The 20192-nt window shown below is 33.3% G+C and overlaps 1 protein-coding gene across 2 annotated transcripts in view; it reads right to left on the reverse strand.

Annotated features, from left to right (window-relative positions):
- Positions 1-20192, reverse strand: part of SAMD5 (sterile alpha motif domain containing 5) — a 479697-nt gene that overhangs the window by 440835 nt on the left and 18670 nt on the right. The window contains exon 2 of one of the 2 annotated variants that reach the window (XM_074309597.1): positions 6418-9453. The exons of the other annotated variant lie outside the window; for it this stretch is intronic. Coding sequence (XP_074165698.1) covers positions 9391-9453 — 63 coding nt within the window. The 3' untranslated portion in view covers positions 6418-9390. Of the gene's footprint in view, positions 1-6417; positions 9454-20192 lie in introns of those variants that run through there. 2 annotated transcript variants of the gene reach the window in all.

Here is a 20192-nt window from a genome sequence, read left to right on the forward strand (position 1 = left end):
AAGGAGACTGGGGGAAAGTGCCATTTGCCAATGGTGTTACATAAGCTTACTATTATCTTGCAAATATGTATAATATTAATAGAACTACTAAAAAAGACCCTATCCTCATGTCTCATCTTGGTGTGGAGGTGAGTAACCCTAGCAAGAAAGATTTCAAGTATTGTCCTTCCTAGAGACTGAGACTACTCTGTATAGAAAGGTTCATCACCAATAGGCTGATTGCCTTATGGATGAAAATCATTAGTTACCCAAATACCTTGAAATAGATAATTATACAAAATGGCTCTCATTTTTGTTCCACTCCCTTCCTATCGACAATAAATGTCATTGAGTTATGGAAAAGGAGACAGAGGGTGATGAGAATAATGAAGTTTTTAGGATATTATAAATATTTAATTTTTCCAAAAAGTTAAGACTTGAGGAAAGACCTCAAGCATACTAACTAAATCATTTATTAAGAATCTGGGGGGCAGATATGAATAAGAAAGGCATAGGGCAGCAGGAATGACTCCCAATCTGTACCAAGGGATGAAATGCTCACCTAGATAAAGTCAGAGATTCATTGAAATAAAGTTTATCATCTTACCCAGACTCTCTTTTGAAGGATTTGAGGCTTTTCACAAATCTCATGCCTTACAATTCAAAAAGATATGTAAGTAAAGGCTGTTTCATCTTCTGTTTTACATATGGAAACATTGAAAGGAAGGAAGGTAATTTATCTAAGTCATTCAGTTACTCACTTTAACAATCAGACTTGAAATTGCATCTCCAGTTCATCAGTCTTTTAAATAAAAGAGAAAGAAAGAGGGGAAGAGGAACCTAGGAAATAACACCACCCAAAGACTGGCTTTTTTTTTTTTTTGTTAGTGAGAATTTTTTTTAAGAGAGTATTTTTAAAAATGAAGTTGAAATGATATTCATGAAAATTAACTGACTTTACTAAATGAACCCAACATGCATACAATTCACATTTTGTGTTGTTATTCAACAGAGAAAAATGAGATTTCACAGACCTTCTGTTATTAACATTTTAATGCATTTTTTTTAGAGAAGACTGATCAAATAAGTGCCCCTTAATTAAATAAATGCACTCTGTCCCTCAGGGTTACCAAATGGGGGAAATTTTTCATTTATAAATTGTTCTAGGTTTAGTTTTTAAATTAATTTTTTTCAGTAGATCAGCATATGGTTTACTATTAGTCTATAGCCACCAGTTATGTCTTTTGGTTAGAGATTTTAAAAGCCTGATCAAATAAAAAAAATTTATTAACAATACAAATCATTCTGTCCTACATAGAAAATTTCTTCCGTCTTTGTAATTTTGTAAAATATGCTGGTTATCAAATAAGAATATTTAGATTTGAGTCAAAATATAATCTATGTGGGTATCACTTTCTTCATTTCTAAAATGAAAGACTTAGATTGGTTTTCCAAAAATCCCTCTTCACCTTAAATTCCATGGTTTAGCATAGTCCATGATTACATTATGGTAAAAATAATAATGTTGGAAATAGAAGAAACCTGATATAGCATGTAAGTCAACCCTTATTTTGTAAAGGATAAATATGACACAGATTAAATGACTTACCCAGCATGAAAAAGTGATAGTAAATAAGAATTCCTCTCTACTTTATTAATATTGCTATTCATGTCATTAATAATATCATACTTTTGTATAATGCTTTATAGTTACAAAATACTTTAAATGCTTATGTGTCTCATTTAATCTGTTTAAGAACCATGTGCAATAGGTAATACAATTGCTAATTTAATGGTAATGGTAAGATTTATGTTAAGTGATGGTAGATGACTTATACATGGTCACATGACTCTAACTAATTCACACCTTTTTATTTGATTTTTTTACTATAAATGTAGTACTCTTTCCATGTGGATTTCCCTTTTTACCTTTTTGGATTGAATTGAATTATGGTTTAAGAAATACAGTGGCTTGTACTATTATTTTATGATAGCTATAGGAATTAAGATTCTAAAGTCTAAAGAAAAGAGAAAGGGAAGACATTTATTGGAAATTTGCACGTAATGTAAATATTGTATGTGCTTAGATAGATTTGATAAACTTAAGTATAACTGGAGAGAACAAGACATGACGATATTGTTTCAAATTCAGTGATGATGGTAGATTGGTTTTAAATAAGATGAAAACATAATATATGTGAAGTACATGCTTTCAGTGCATTCTCGTTAACCAGATGACCATTTCTATCACTCTAGTTTTCAATGAGTCAAAGATGGAAAGAGTGTGAAGGAAAGAAATCTTAAGAGACTGGTAAAGATTTGTGATGAACAGAGAATTCAGAGACTTTGATGGAACTAAGCAGAAAGGCTCATATACATCTAAAAAAAAAAATAAGAGTAAGAGAGGTAGGAAAAGTAGCAAGGAAAAACAGTTTTCATCTCTTCAATCTATGATTTTATATCTTTTGATTCAGAGATCAAGAGAAGAAATGGAAGTTTGGTAGTCATAGTATGAACAATGTTCCAATGGATAAGAGTACCAATGGATTGGGACACTCTCAGTGAATGGTAGTCAAATTCTATCTCAATTCTCAGAACATGGGAAATAGGAATGGATATTTGAATTTGAAAACATCTAGTGATTAAAACTGAAGGGGCCTGCTTAAATTTTCACTCCTTATTTTCCTGGTCTAATCCCAATGTGGTAAAATACAAACAAACAAAAAACAAACAAACAAACAAACAAACAAACAAACAAACAAAAAACAAAACTGATGAACAGTTGGAAGATTCCAGCATACCTTCCATGCACCTGGCCAGGCCTGGTATCCAAGAGTGATTTCTAGGATTATATCACTTAATGGTAATGGATAGCTACATCTATACTGATATTGTCATCCTTCCTGATAAATAACTTTCTCAGATCTTGGTTGGGTAGTAGTGATAATGGAGGATTGTAGTACTGTTGGTTGGCTTCCAACCTGCCAAGTGAGCAACTAAATTTACACAATCCATAAAATTATTATTACATACAGGCATCCCAGAGTGCTTCACATCCCCATTTTTTAAAAATGGAAAATAAGAATGTTATGTAGGTTCTTATTGATCAGATTTATAGAAAGAAACTGATTTTCATTCAGAGGAGATAAGTAAGATATTGTATTTTTTAATACCTCTGTACTAACAGAGATTTTAACCAAATATAGGTTTACTGGAATTCTTTTTAAGCTTAATGAAACAAAAAGATACAATAAGTCTAACTGTTGGCCCAAGTGACATACCTATTTCTTCTTGCAAGTACTTAAAGCAGTTTTTCATTTAAAAAAAAATAATAAATTAAAAATTACTAAAAGCCAGAATTTTCTGGCCAAAATGACCAGTATATTCTCTCAAAAAGAAGGGAAAGTAGCATATTTTCTCAGGGTGTAATGCAGAATACATCTATTAAAAAAATAAAAACATTTCCTGCCTAAAATGGTGTTTAAAAATTTACTTCCTTCCTTATATTTCAGCAGAACAACTTTTGGCCAAACTAGTTAAAAAGCAAAAGCCAGCTCTCAATTGAAACTTAACCCATTTATTTCCTTTCAAAGTAAAAAATGTTGGGTGGGGGGAGGTTTCTTATTGAAAAAAAAAAAGGGACGCTTAATGTTAAGAGCATAAAAGATTTAACAGGCAGTACAAGATATGCCAGCCTCCAAATCAGTATAATTTTGGTTCAAGTTTTCTTATCTAGTATACTAGTCGTATAGCCTTTGGCAGGTCACCAAATTTCAGAGAATTCCGTCTTCTTGTTAGTAGTATAAGGTGCTGATTCACATCAGTAGAAAAGTTTCTTCATGTAGAACTTCCTATATCACAAATCACAGGTACATGTAGAAGCAAAGATCAATAAATAAAGAAATAAAGAAGAAAATCAACATACTAACACTTTTTTTTCTGTCCCATCTCTCTTACCTCCATATTCAATCTTTAGTTTTGTTCTTTTAAAGAACTCTATTTCATTGTCATTAATTGTTCATCATTAATGTAAGATTAGTAATATATATTTTATTGTATTAGCAACGAAAAAAGGAAACAGTAAGATAATATATGTGAGTCAGAAGATCTACTATCTATCTGTTTGAACTAAGAAGAGTCACTACTTTTTTTTCTGTTTTTTTCTCTTCTATATGATCTCTATCATCCCAACATCTTCTGCTCCTAGGCTATATATTTTTCATTTTAAGAATTTTATGAGGAAGAAGATATTTTAAATTCATGATAGCTTCTCATAGCACAGTTCTGGAAAATGAAAAATCAAAAATCCTTAGGTGTTGCATATAGGTAACTAAATTAAAAGCTTATCTTTTATAAAAGAAAACCTTAAAAGGAAATAGAACACATAAAACAAAATTGGTTTGATCCTTAACATAATACTTTTCTACAATTTAAAAAATTTGAATAAAGGCATCTATTATTTTATTACATTGACAAAATTGTTGGTACTAGCTGACCTACATTTAATTTCTGAACATTTATTTAGGCACATGCATTATAAAGGTGACTAGAAGTTGAAATCTGGGCCCCTCTGTATATTATTGCAAAGATTATTCTAGATTTTATCCTTCTTTTCCTTTGTGTGTTAGAGAGCATTCTCTACTTGCCTGAACACGATAACATGAACCTTAATTAAATATTGTTTGTAAAACATTACAGTAGCAGAAAGGAATTTCTTGTTGAAGACTTATTTTTTCACCTTTCTAATTACATCTCACTTCAATCCTTTCCCCTCCCTTCTCTGCCCCCCTCAATATCTAGTACAGGAAGACTTTTGCAAGGAAAATTCACTAATGTAACTGATTCTCCTTCCCATATAAGAAAACATTGCTGCTACTCTATGTTCAGCTTGTGTCCTTGGATATGTTTCCTTCTAGAAGGAATTGTATGGAGACTATCATTCATCTTGCTGGTATATAATCATTATAATGCATCCAGATGAAAATGCCACTCATTAATTTGCACATATGCCTTTCAAATCTGGAGTTCAAATTATAAGAAAGAAAATAATGATGATAACTCTCCTTTTTTACAGCAGGCAAATATGGTTAAAAAAAATTGGTATGAAAAAAGGATGGAATTTTTAAAATTACATCTTATTCATGTTTTCTATTCATGCTTAAAGAACAATTTTGCTAGAGAAGTTAAGCTAATAAGGTTTGGCAGGTTTGGGGATCTAAGGAGAGAAAGGGAAAGGCATGCTTTTGGAGGCACTAAATCTGTTTCAGCAGAAGGTAAATACTATATATTTTATTGGACTAAAACACATGCTTCAGTAGGGGATGAGAGACAGTCATTTTATTTTTATGGACTCCCTTCTCTGAAGGTCAAAAAAGTATAAGCAAACAAGTCAATAATTAATTTCACATCTCTAAGTTTGAATTCTTGAGAAACATTTAAAAATATTCCTAAATTCAATTTTAGTGGGGGAGGGGAGTCTATAATTAAAGCTCTCTCTCTCCCTCTCTTTCAGAATTTCGTATCTTATAATTTTATCAGTATTAGAAATTCTTAGCTCCACTGATACAGATGAAAAATTGCTCTGTATTCTGTAATTAATATAGTTAGCTGAAGGCATTGAGAAGTTAAGTGATCTCCATGTGATCACATATCTAGTATGAATCTGAGGCAGGATTTGAATCCAAGACTCCCTGACTCCAAAGCAGACATTATACCATATTGCCTCTCAAGCTCTCGTTATGAGCTATGAAAATAATGATTTAAGATAATCTTTATAGCCCTGATACCTTATTTCCCTTGGTCAATTTCCCTTGGCAATGTTTATTGCCAATAATTGCCAAAATTAAATGGCTTTCAATAACATATAGATGAAAATGCTATTTTGAAATTGTTACATTTTAAGTTTATCTTCAAGGACCCATTCCTATTAGAAAGTAGCAATTATAATTTAATTTCTTAATACTGTTCAATGGAATATCACTTTGATTTAATATCAAAAGAAAAATAAGTTTCAAGATGATTCATGGTTCAGAGCTTTCCTCTCTCAGATAGGTTCCTTTTTTTTTTAAAGCTAAAATTTTTTTCTCTCTAGTAAACCCACCTACTATTCTCCTTATATCCTCCCTTCTTTTAACAGAGCCTTCATTTAGATAGATCATTGTATCATTTTCATTTTGAATAAAAACAAAAAGAGACAAATAAGTTGATACTTAAACTGGATTCTTATACTCTCAATATATTAAATTTAAAATGAATGAAAGCAGCATTATTTTGTTGCAATGCATGTTGCAAAGCCTACTTCATGTTCTCTATGAGAGAATGAACACTGACCTTTTGGGAAATTAAGTCTCTAAAATAGTAACCAGTTCTACAGTGACAGGCAAATGCATGCCTGCATGTGACGGTAGCCCGGCCACAAGCATGGACCTGAAAATGAGATTTGATGCAACCCAATTCACAAATCTTTATTAAACACCAAGAGACACTGTAATCAACAATAGGGACATAAAGCTGAAAAATAATAGTCCCTGCCCCTAAAGAGCTTACAGTTTGTGGAGAGAAGGAAATATATGTTTACAAATAGGTATGATACAAAGTAGAATATGATAGGACTAAAAGAGAAGTGTAAACAAAAAGCAATTAGGACACTGGAGATCTCAAACATGAATTCATTTATCATTACAGTAAATTTTAGTTTTAGTCCAAGTAAAAATCAAACCCACCCTTGGAGGAAAAAAAAATTCTGTCCTCCCCCACATAAAAATTCTAATTAATTTGGGAAAAGTCACAAGACATATGTGACTTCTTTAAAGGTCTAGTTCAATATCTTAAAGGACTTAATTGCATTATATTTATATTTAAGGAAGAAATAACAACAGTAAGCATGATTTCCCCAAGTATCTAATATTCCCTGAAACTGAATTATTTGACTCAATTAGATCACAATAGCAATAATGCACTCAATGCTATCCTAGTGACCTGCAAATTACTGTGCTTCTCTTTGTGTTTAACTGATTCCCAGAGAGCAAAAGGCACTGAGGAGAATTGGGCTGGTTACATAACATTTTTGTGTCCCTGTTCTCTTTGAGATTAAAAACATAGAGGCCAGAGCTAGAAACTCTCTGAGAGGCCATCTAATCCAACCCTTTGCCTGCCGAAGGAACACGCTTTACATCCTCTTCTAGTCCATATCAACTCATGACAATGTTAATATGAGATTGTACCTATCATCCAGTCTCAAATATTTCTCAGCTGAAGAATATTGAAACTGATTATGCAGATTAAGAAGAGAGTTTTTAGATATTGTCACCTTTTATCATTTACTAGCATCTTGAATCCTTTATTCTTGTTCAGTCGTGTCCAGCTCTTCATGACCCCATAGAGCATAGCATGCCAATAAGATTGAGTTTTCTTGGCAAAAATACAGGAGTGATTCACCATTTCCTTTTTTTTTAGTGGCTTAAGGCAAAGAGAGATTAAATGGTTTGCCTAAGGTCACACAGCTAGAAGTATCTGAGGCCAGATTTCAACGCAGGTCTTCCTGAATCCAAGCTCAACACTCTGTCCACTAAGTCACCTACCTGCCTTTATCCATTAAAAAGCAGAACTAGCAAAAATGGCTACCACATCAAGAGACTGTAGTAAGGGCTAAGGACACAAGAATACATCGAGAAGTAGAAATCATGGATTTCTGTTCCCATGGAAGGGACAGACCTTAACATGGAGTGGGCCAAACTACTCAACACTTCTGGCTTCTTGGCAAGTAGAATGAGGTCAGGTTGCACAGAATAACTGACTCCTGCTTTCCAGTCAGTCAGCTGCATAGAGTATATTTGTGAAGCTAAGTGAATCTCATGTGTCTGACATGACAGAAACTAAAAGGATATCTCTTCTCTTACCAAGGCATCTTTAGTTTTATCCATGTATCTATACATTGCAATATCTTACATGCAGATATGCTGTCTTCACCAAACTATTCACCCTAAAAAGGCATAATATAACATGGGACTACTTAGAATCAGAATATAAAAACTTAAAAAGATTTAAGTGACCTGAAGAAAGTGACAATGTCTTTGGGGCCTCATTTACCTCATCTAGAAACACTCTGTATACAATAGAGCATCATTTAACTTTGCATGGCCTATTGATATCATCTAGCCCCCAGTTTCTTAAACTATGGTTCATGACTGCCTATGGGATCTCATAACTGAATGTAGGGGAGTCACAAAATCATGATTTATTATCATTAAACTATTTATATATATATATATATATATATATATATATATATATATATATATATATATATATATATATATATATATATATATATATATATATATATATATATATATATATATATATATATATATACCTATATATCCAGGATCAAGAAAAAATTATCAGGAGAAATGGGGTTACAAATGGAAAAAAAAGTTTAAGCTGTTTTAGTCCAATCTTCTTATTCTATAAAAGATAAAATTAGGGCCCCCAAGTGGAGAAAGGGTTTTGCCCCAAATGCCATTGCAGGTTAGTAACAGAGCTTCTTTTACATTTATCATCATTCCCACAATTAAATTCATAATTTAAAATCATAATTCCCACAATTTAAGCCCCTTTACAATAGCCAGGATGAAATTCCTTTCTATCCTTTTGCACATGTAATAACACATTTCTTTACCAGTTTAAGGTGTACAAAATACTTTTTCTCAAAACAGCCTCTTGAAATAGATAGTGCCTATTTTACAGATGAAAAAATTACAACACAGAAAGGTAATGAAAATACTAGCTCAAGGTCACCCACACATCTAATAAGCATCAACACTGGGACACAAATTCAGGTCTCCAAAATCCAAGCCCAGCAGTCTTGCCACTATTGCCATAATGTACACAGCTCTTGGTCATTTTTTCTCTTTGTACTTCTGACCAGGTCATCTTTCTTCCCAGGATATTTTTAATATGGCATTATCCTTTAAAGAGGGAAAAAAAAGAGTTTTATGCTAAAAGATAAAATAACTAATATAGAATGATCTAATTATACTCTAATGTGAAGAACTTATTCCTTTTACTGTGATTAATAATCTATTTTTCTAAAACTTTAACTAACATCAATCAAGCTCATTTACTTTTCCTACTTCCTTTTAAACAGTCAAGAGTTTGCAGAACTGGGTGGAAAACATTTTCAAATAAGTATTGGAGTTTTATTGCCTTTTTGTTTCTTGCTTTTTAGAAATTAGCACCCAGTTATACAAAGTTGATTAGTCCAGAATATTTCCAAGCATAAAAGTTTGGCTGATGAGTATTTTTCCAGGTCATCATCCATTTTCCCTTTTTGAAAGAAAGGCACTATCTGTGCCCTTTTCCAGTCTTCAGGCACCTCACCAGTCCTCCACGAGTTCGCAAAAATGATATCTAGCGGTTCTGTGATGACTTCGGCCAATTCATTAAGTACTCTAGGATGCCAGCCATTGGGACCTGTGGATTTGAACATATCTAGGTTATTTAAGTTATCCTTTCCCAGTTTCTCCCCTATTCCAGTTTGGCTTCCCATAGTTTTCTGTTCCTGTTTTTAGGGTGACACAAACTTTGTATAAAACATAGAGGTTTGAAATAAAAAGCATCTCCTCGATTTCTACTGTTAGAGGTCTTCACAAGCTAGTAAAAGGGAAATATATTCGCTACATATCTTACTATCTAAAAGAATGTTATATAAAGGAAATATTTGTTTGTTATTCTTTAGGGTCCATTAGAAAAATACAATTTTCAATGTATTTTTATATTTCCTAAAAATTTTTAAATATCTATAAGGAAATAGAAAGCACATAAAGATAAAATTAGATTATACTACAGTTAAAATTTTGAAAATCACTGCAGAGTACTATCTAGCAGTTCTAATTAGCACCCTATCTATCAACATGATGGGGGAAGATTCTGAAAAGCCCATACTGTGCTATTTGCACCAGTAACTTCCAATGGAAATTAAACTCACAAGTGTCAAGATGAATTATATACAAGCTAGCTACTTGTGATCACAATTCTATGAACTAAATGACTTTTCCAAATAATTTTTAAGTAGTAATGAGAATTCAAAAATACATAATGAAAAATATGTAGTTTAAAATATAGAATGTGTTTAAAAGGTTTATGTGAGAGCCCAGAATGTTCAAACAAGATTTTTTTTTAATGCAGATACCATATTACATTCATAAGCACTGTTAGGGGTTGACAGTCTTAACCCCTTCCCTTCCTCCATGATCTCTGTAAAATTGAGGGAAAGTCACAAATGACACTCTGCTGCCTGTCATGGCTGAAATGAGTGTTAAAACTCCCTCAACAGTTCAAAAATGGCACAAAAGGAAAAGAGAGAAGAAAAAGTGAGAAGAGAAAATGAGACTATTTTATACAATCTTGATATTATTAGTATAATAGACAAATTTGAATGAGATTGATACTATTAAAGAATTAATTGGGAAAAAAAATTAAGACAAATTCCAGTATTTTCCTGGTCCAAATTTGGTCTAATAATGATAGTTTCAAATATATTCTTCTGTGAACATTAGTAATTTTTTAAAATCCTTTAAAAAAAACAGGGTAATATAATTTGTTTCTGTATATGCCATTTACAACTTAGCTCAAACAGCTACCCACAGATGGTTATATACTAACTAATATGTAGTTATTAATTAGTTTGGATAATATGCACATCCATCAGCTCATTACACCTAAATGGATGGCTATTATTATTATACCTGCTCAATATGTTTCCTTCTTCAAAGAATTTAGGGTTTTCTTCATATTTAATTTAACAAAGGATAGACAGTATAATATAGTAGACAGAAGATCACTCTAGGGGCCAAAATGATCTCAGTTCAAATCCCATCTGTGATAGATACTGTGTAGCAATCAGTACGTCATATGACCTCACAAAGACTCAGTTTTCTCATCTGTAAAATGTAATACCTACCTCCCAAAGTGTGAAAAGGGTCAAATGAAATATCTTCAAAACACTATTTCCTACAATAAATTATGATAAAAAAGGGGATAAGAAAATCCTTTTTCTTTCACTTATTAAACCAAAGTAGTCACAGTAGAAGAGAGAAAGCAAAAGAATATAATCATTATAACTAAAAGAAAATGTAAAATATTATTTATTAGAAATATTTTCTGTAAATGTATGAATTGAAAGGCTGCCTACCAAAAAAACTGATTCATTATATGGACCAAAACTATTCACTGAAGATAGAACAAATAGAAATGGCCTATAGCTGAAGCATGGGAGATTTTTAGAAAATTGGAAGAAAGATATTGAAAAATATAAAAAATTGGTTACCAAAAAATGAATGATAACATTTAAGAATATTTTTAGACAGCAGAAATTTTTTTAGAAGTATGATTTTTGTTATATCCCTGCCAAAAGGAGAATGGAAACAAGGCAGAATATAGACAGAGATAGAAGGGACCTTCAGAGATTACCTAATACAACCCATTCTTTTTTTTTAATTTTCAATTATTTATTTATTTATCATTACTGATAAGGAAATTCAAGCCCAGAGAGATCAAGATTCTTGACCAAGGTCATACATGTAATGAATAGCAAAATAGATATTTGAACTCAGGGCCTCTTTTTCCAAATTCAGTATTTATATCACTACCCATTGCTGATGCCCAGTCACCTTTAAAAAAAAAAAAAAAAAAAAAAGCAGAAAAAAGAAAATATTTCCCTTTATGTAGTGAACTAAATATATCCTGCAAATTATGTTTATCTAAAAATTTCAATTATAAAATGATTTCACAACCTTGGTTGCAAAGTAACAGGTATGGATGGGAAGAGGAGAGGGAAGAGAGAGAGACAGAGAGAGAGAGAGAAAGAGAGAGACAGAGAGAGAGAGAGAAAGAGAGAGGGAGAGGGGGAGAACAAGGGGAGGGAGGGGGGAGAGAGAGAAAGAGAGAGAGAAAGAGGGAAAAGAAAGAAAAGAGAAAAGAAAAAGAAAGAAGAAGGAAAGGGAAAGGGAAGGAAGAAAGAGTCAGGGAGGCACAGAAAGAAGAAGGGAGGGAGGGAGGAAGGGAGAGAGTGAAGGAGAGATGGAAAAAAGGAGGGAGGGAAAAAGGGAGGAAGGAAAGAATTTAAGAAAGAAAAAAAAAGAAAAAAGAAAGAAAGAAGAAAATATCATACTCATTAAAGGAAGCACAGTGGATAAAGCATATAACTTGGAATCAAGAAAGACCAAGTATGTATACAGAGGTTGTATGGACCTGGGAAAGTCACAATCTTTCTGGGTCTCAGTTTCTTCACCTGTAAAATGACAGCATTGGACTTCTTGGTCTCTAAAGTCCCTTCCAATTCCAAACCTATGGGTCTATGAAACAGTCTTAAAATTATTTAGCGTCTTGGGGGAGAGGTGTTACTGGAATAGTAATAAATGGGGAAGAAGAGAGGTCTAAGAGAGTAGGGAGCAACACACACACACATATGTTATATGTATATGATATATAACAGCAATATCACTACATTTGTAAGAGTTTTTAAATCTTGAAGTAATAATTGGCCAATTGTACTTTGCTTCATGATCACAGAAAAAATATTTGTGATTAATACTTCTTTTGTAAATGTTCTGCTCACATTCCAGTGGCAGATACAGAATATGAAATCCTAAAGCTATCTTGATAGATTCTGCACTGCCAATGGAATAGAAATGAACCCTTTTGATTCTGACAGCCTTTAGGGGATAACTCCTGAAAATTGCTAAAAGCAGAAAATCATGTGCTGTGGGGAACATCCTAATTTCAGGAAACTGCCTCTCCCACCAGAAATTTACATACTTCATTTCACACACTAAGCCCCTCACCCCATCCCCAACTACTAAAAAAAATTACCTACAATTCTTCAACAAAGAAAATAAAGCTCTCTTCACTCAGCTAAGAAAAATAATAATTTGTTTGGAAGTGTTTATATTCTTCTTCAGCTACATGATTCGGCTAGTTTAAAAATCATGAAGTAATTAAGTCTGGTCTTTTCTCAAATTCCATGAAGTTCAACTGCTGGAATATTAAATATAGGCCTGGATTTTTATTTTAAAATATTTCAAGAGTTAATAAATAAATATATTCATGCATAACTACACAAATGCCATTGAGTAAGAAATTAATGGCAGTAACTTACAATTCTACTGGGAGGAATTCTTTTCTCTCCTTATCCAAGAAAACACTATTCAACTTTGACTACCCAAACCAATCTATTTTCTCCTACTGCTTGGTTTTTATTTGGGGTGTGTTTATGTTTGGAAGGGGGTGGGAGGAATTGGCATGTCTATGGGAAATCCAAAGCTCAAAACTAGTGTGGGAGAAAGGGCATGTCTCTGATTCCCATGACCTCAGTCACATCAGTGGCACACAGTGCCCTCCACTGGGGTGCTTTGGTGTGGCTGGACAACATAAAACTACCACTCAGATGACAGCTTGCTTTCTTATGCTCTAGAAGTCAAACCAACTGTATAAAACTGCCCAGCTACCAACTTATGCCTACTTAAATTGAGTCACACATGAGCTCCATTCTTGTGTTGAGTCTAAGCTTTCCAAAGTTTGATTTTCTTAAGAACATTGAGTCCAATATGCATACGTGTGCAGTTAGTAAATTATTAGCCTATGCCAAAGAATGTGTCTTGGTAGATGAGGAAAATAAATTAGAAAATCAATTAATAAATAACCTTCACTGGCATATTTTATAATGCTTTAAGGCATGCAAAACACTTTACTTTCATGGTTAATGCATTCTGTCCTTTGCATAAAACTATAGGTATTATAGAATTTTTTTTAAGTTTTTTTTTTTTTTTAAGTTTTTTCCTGAGGCTGGGGTTAAGTGACTTGCCCAGGGTCACACAGCTAGGAAGTGTTAAGTGTCTGACATCAGATTTGAACTCAGGTCCTCCTGAATTCAAGGCTGGTGCTCTATCCACTGCACCACCTAGCTGCCCCGGTATTATAGAATTTAAATTCATTTTGCACATAATAAAACTGATGCTCAGTAAGGAGAAATTTGCCTGCAGTCCCATGAACTTGTGTTTAATATGACTACATATGATGTTCTTTTTACAATGTCTTACAGCCTCTATGCTTAAAATAACATACTAAATTTATTTCTTCCAGTTACTTTCCAGAAACTCTTATCCTTCACTGTGGTCTTCAAGTACTTCTTTTGATGTGAGAATCCCCTCCCAGTTCAAGATTGTCCTGGAATTTAGGTGTCAGTTTTTTAGTGTTTATTCTACTCTAGAGATAATCTTTTTTAAAGGTGACATGTAAGTTGCAAATGCAAGTCATGATGCAAGGATAGTTTAACCATGATTTCTCCCTATGCTAATGGAAAGGTATGTATAATGGTCTCTTTTTTGAAAGAGCTCTTCTGATTGAATGATACAAAAGATACTAAAGGTTGCACCTTCAGAGGAACTGTTTTATTACTTGACTTACACTATATTCTCTTTCCTTTACTCACACATAACATGAATAAAAAGCTAGCATTTGTAGAACTGAGTTTTGCAAAACATTTCACAAATATCTTCTTTTATCCTCACAATAACCCTGAGATCTGAATTTATTCTCATTTTACAGATAAGGAAAATGAGATTTAAGAGAGGTTCCAGAATCATACAGCCCAGAATCATACAGCAAGGAAGTATTTGAGACTGGATTTCAATAAGTTACCCTGGATTCAAGTATAAAGCTCTATCCACTCTACCATTGAGCTGCCAACCCCAAGACTCTGTGACAAAAAGATTCTAAGTATTCCCTATTTTTGTAAATATTCAGTATAAAAAAAATTTACATGGAGACTACTAGTAGGAAGATTAATTCACCTTCCTTTTATTGGTAAGCTTTTTGAGGGCAGGGACCTCTTTCTGATCCTCCATACCTTGTTGTTGTTCAGTCATTCAATTATGACCAACTCTCCATGACTGTGGAACATACTGTCCATGGGGTTTTCTTGGCAAAGATACTGGGTGGTTTGCTATTTCCTGCTCTAGTGAATTAAAGAAAACAGAGTTTAAGTGAACTTGTGCCTTACCTATGGTAATAGTAATAGCTGACATTTGTATAGTGCTTTAAGGCTTGTATATCCCTTGCTTGATACATGTTAATTCATTTGATTGTCAACATAATTCTGTTAGGCAGTTGCTATTAGTAGCCACTCATATACATGACTGATTCATTATAATTTGAATAGCATTTACATAAATATCATTTCTCTAAATCTCAATTTAAGCTGTACAATATGAATGAGACTTTTGCCACATATTTCACAAGACTATTATGAGGAAAGTACCCCATTGTCCCTATATCACTACAGATTGATTGAATTAGTAGATATCCACACTTCTATCTGGGAATATTTGCAAGGAAGAATTTCCTGGGAACATCATATTAAGAAATCTTGGGGCTCCTAATTAAATGTTGCCTAATAATATATTTTGTTTTGTTTCCTTCTGTTTAAAAAAAAAATCAAATGTAGTTTAAAATTTCAGCCTGTTCTATTTAAGTATCCCATCTATTCTCATTCATAGCATGCCCTTATTAAGTATCAGTTTACTATATCTATCACTGGAACAATTAAAGGCATTGTAATAAATGGCACTGATTTTCAACACCTTGTTTCTCTAGCCATGTGGCTTCTAATTTTCACTCATCACTTATCTATAGTGTTTCCACTGCTGAAAGAAATACCGAATAATGATGCTTTATTGCCAGGATTATAGAAGATTCCCACCTGTTTACTAGTCATAAGTCTTTCCACAATGAAAACAAAAATTAAACAATCTTTGTTAATAGGATTTTAAGGGTTTTGCCAACACAATGCATACTAGAAATTCCTTAAATATTAAAGATACTTTATTAGTTGGTACCAAGAGCTTTAAGGAAGTATTCTTCATTCTTGGAAGCTCTGCCTCTGATTAGATGGCTCTTCCTGAAACCTCCATTTAAGGAGGGTACCCAAAGCTGCTATATCTTCCTTCATTTCTCTCCAAGATCTTTTCTGGACTTTTCTTACTATGCTGTTCCATTTCATGGTATCTAGCCCTCTCCACCATTCTTTTAGTTTGCTAAAGTATTGTCTTCTCCAATCAGAGTATAAGCTCCTTCAGGAGTTCTCTTTCTTCTTATATTTTAATTCTCATCATAACTGGTATATTGTAAGACCTTACTAAATGTTTCTTGATTGACTGTGTACTAGGAAATGAGTCCAAAACCTGTAAAAATTACTTAGTTATTACTGAGTGCAGCTTATTGATGTCAATTTATAAGCAAATTCTTTTCTAAATTCTATATTTCTAAATATATTTATCTAGAATTCTATAATTCACAAAATATATTCTTCACAATGATTCCTAGATTGTAGAATTCTTAATTACTACTATTATAGAAATGGCAGGAGTGACATCCAGAATGTTCAAACAGAAATTGAAGATTCAGATGGGGTAATGGTGTGTCGCTCTTGAATCTCATGAATTCCCCAATCATGTCCTTGTGTTTTCTATTTTCTTTATACAGATTAGACTTAGATGAGCAATTCTTTTCTTTTCATTTGTTTAAGGATTATGTCTTCATATCTTGTCAGGCTGAAAGCATTATAAGTCACAGCCCAATTTCAATAACGACTGAAATAAAGCTTTATCCTGCTCTGCTTTTCCAAATTGAGCTGGTTTATTCCTCCTTAGATAGCCTTGTGGCTCTCAGTTCACCATATCAGTGTCATACTTATGGGGATACCCATTTAGCATTAGCCCTATTGTAGAAGTCTCCAATTCAAGCAATCCGGCATTTTCAGCATCCCACAGTAACAGGGATTGTAAATAAACTATGCCCTTTATAAGCATTTATTAAAATATTTATCTTAAGTGTTTTTAAAAATATTTTTAAATACAGACATTTTATATGTGAACAAAGAATTTTTACAGAAATTTAGAACAATTAGAAATTAGAACTAGCATTATTACTATTAGAAACTATCAAATTAGAAACTAGCATTAGAAACATCATTTTTGAATGAGTAGATCACATGAATGGATAAACACTAACTCATTCATAATTTCCTGGTAAGTATTAGAGGGCAGGGGTTTCTTCAGACCTGAAGTCTTCAAAGTTTTGAGAGAAATGATTTTTAACAACCAATAATTTGGGGAGATCCAGAGTTCTCCCCTTCTAAAATCCTGATTCAGTCTCTTGGACATTACTGATAATGAGATTGAATTAACTCTCCTCATTCTTGGTCACACTCTACTTTACCTTACAAGGAATAGAATGGGGAAGTCCATTTGTATCCTCCTTAAGTTTAGGTGGGGATAAATTCTTCCATTAGATTGCCCAGAACTGGGTGTGGTCTGGAGACAGAAATAAAAAATTTGATCCAAGTGTGGTCCCTCATTTTAAGACAGTCCATCTCCTATTGTATTAACTGAGTAGAGTGAATTGCCCTTCCTCTTCCAAAAGAATATATAAATCGAGAGTCCTGATTCTTTGGTCTAAGAGAGATGACTAAGTAACCATTTTTTTAAAATTAATAGCATGCTGGCCTTATTAATAAAATGATTAAATTACCCCAAAACTCTCTTTGAACCCCTTTTAATCATCATAGTTTATAGTAAGCAGGTTGTAGGTATACCTGTGTCAGATATCTATGTGGAAGGGGCAACTGACCATTTTTTCATCACCCTGTCCTTTATCCTTGAAGGCTGGTTGAATTTTGACCTAAGCTAGAAAGAAACTGGTTTGAGGAATTTCTGTTCAATCCACAAGAATTCCAGGCAACCTAATCCAGCCAAGTCCTAGACATCTGAAATGAACAGATACAGATTTTCCTGAATTAACTGCAGCTCTGAAAACAGTGGCCACAGTCTAAACCCATATCACCTCCATGATTTGTCAGGACAGAATTAGAGTCTCCTACAGGAATTAACACGTCTGAATTTCTAGGCTAATAGCTGTTATTTTTGTTGCATTTCTAGCACCTGGCCCACACAAAGGCAAATATTTGCTTTGTTTTGGGCCTCTTGGTACACTCACTGTGAAGTATACTTTAACCCACACGGCAACATATTTAACAACAGTCTCCAGAAGGAGGCTTCAGTAATGCTGCTATGACGCATGTGAAATCTGTTCATCAAAGATGTCTTACTTTGAATAAAAGATGAATGTGTGCTTTAAGCACTTCATCTCTTCATTAACCTTTTTTTAAAAAGTATCTATCATTGTGAGGTATTCCACAAAACATAATTACAAGAAGAATACCAATGTGACAGTTTTTAAAAGCCAAAATCTGATTGCCAAGGAAGGCTAAACATACTGATACCAAGCTCGCTCACTCCTCCTTTCCCTCCCCCACAGATTTTTCCTAGTTAAGAGGAATCAAAAGTTGAGTCAGAGCTTCAACAGGAATCACTTCCTTAAGATTACAAAATGGTTAGTCCAAGACCCATATCAAGTTATATTGCATGTGAGAGTTGAGGAAGACTAAATAATATTTCAAAGAAACTGGGAGGAGGTGGGGAGAGGGGAAGAGAATGAAAGGTAGGAATGAAAGGAAAGCTAGCAATTAATGTGCAAAAATACTGCTAACAAAATACCATTAATAGGGCATCTTATTTTGTTTCCATAGATAAGTCTTGCTTTGTCAACTTCATTCCCCACTGTCTACTTTTAGTATCTTCCATCATCTGCAAAGATATACAACTGAGAACAGGACATGGATGATCTCATGCAGATTTCAGAGGAACTATAACCCTAAATAAGGGCTATAGTTAACAAAGATGACATTAATTTCCTGGAATGAAGTCTGACCTATGGAAACTCCCTCAAGCACAAACAGATGCAAAAATGGGCTCTTTCTCCCTCTCTCTCTTCCCCCCAAAAGATATTCAAAATGCCCATAATAAGAAGAAGCTTTTGTACCTTATAACTGCACTTTCCCTGTTTCATATAAAAGTACTGAGTCTGCCTACTTATGAGATTCATATAATATCCCATTTGGAAGAAACCTTTCTGACCATCTACCAAAATTTGTATTTAAACAAGAATTCTATTTATAACAAATATGAAGCAGCTAGGTGGTGCAGTCTTAAAGTCAAGAAAGCACAAATTCAAGTCATTCCTCAGACTACTGTGTGATGTCAGCAAGTCATTTCATTTCCTTCAGACTGTTTCCTCATCTGCAAAGTGAAGATACTAATGTCACCTATCCTCAGGGTTTTCTAAGGATCAAATAAGATTTCATACCTAAAGCATTATGTAAACTTTAAATAGCTACACAAATACATTTATGATTATTAACAAATGGTCAATTGGTTCTAGTTTTACTCTGGTAAAGTAGGTCTTCTATATTCCCAGGTAGCCCATTTTACTTCTGGATAGCTCTAAAAGTCTAAAAAAATTTTTTCCTTATCTCCAACCAAAAAAGACTTCTTTGTTACTCCCCAAGTCATACTTCTATTTCAGACATTTGTGGCCAAATCAAACAAATGTAGTGTGTCATTAGGATTGTAACTAACCTTTTGAAATGACATATGAATTAGCAGTTAATCATATTGAGGAAGAATTGGCAAAAATAAAAATTGTTTCCCAAATTTTTCCTTGAATTGTTTTCATTTCACTTTCAACCTTATTTACATTGCATTAAAATATTACTTTAAAGGCTGAGGAGAGGAGGCAGAGTATTTTTTATCCCATGACATCAGGTGTAAAACTATGTTATTTTAAGACTGAATTCCAAGGTAAAGACATTTTGTTGATTTCTAACTATAGCCATCTCAGATTAGATATATCTTCCACTTTAACAGTTAGGTTTGAAAATACCTTAGTTTAAAATCACACTTGCTATAATTGCACAGTATTTCATGAACTACTGAAATATATTATTAAGTCCCAAGGAAAAAGCTGATTTCAGAATGGAATGGAGAATCACAAGTCATAAGACCTAGCTTTGAATCCTAACTCCCCATTCCACTCAGTTTTTTTTATTCTATCAAACTGATTTTCCTAAAATGAAAATATTATCACTGGATAACACTTCCCCTCCCTTGTTCAATAAACTCTAGGGGCTCATTATCATCAAATATAAAATTCTCTGTTCATTTTGCCTTCTCAGTCTTCCAGGTACACCTTATTCCTCTCCAAGTATCCTGAGATCTGTGACATAGGCTCGGCAACACACACTTGACCACTAGAGC

The sequence above is a fragment of the Sminthopsis crassicaudata genome, chromosome 4 (genome assembly GCF_048593235.1).
Source record: "Sminthopsis crassicaudata isolate SCR6 chromosome 4, ASM4859323v1, whole genome shotgun sequence".
NCBI lineage: Eukaryota > Metazoa > Chordata > Mammalia > Dasyuromorphia > Dasyuridae > Sminthopsis > Sminthopsis crassicaudata.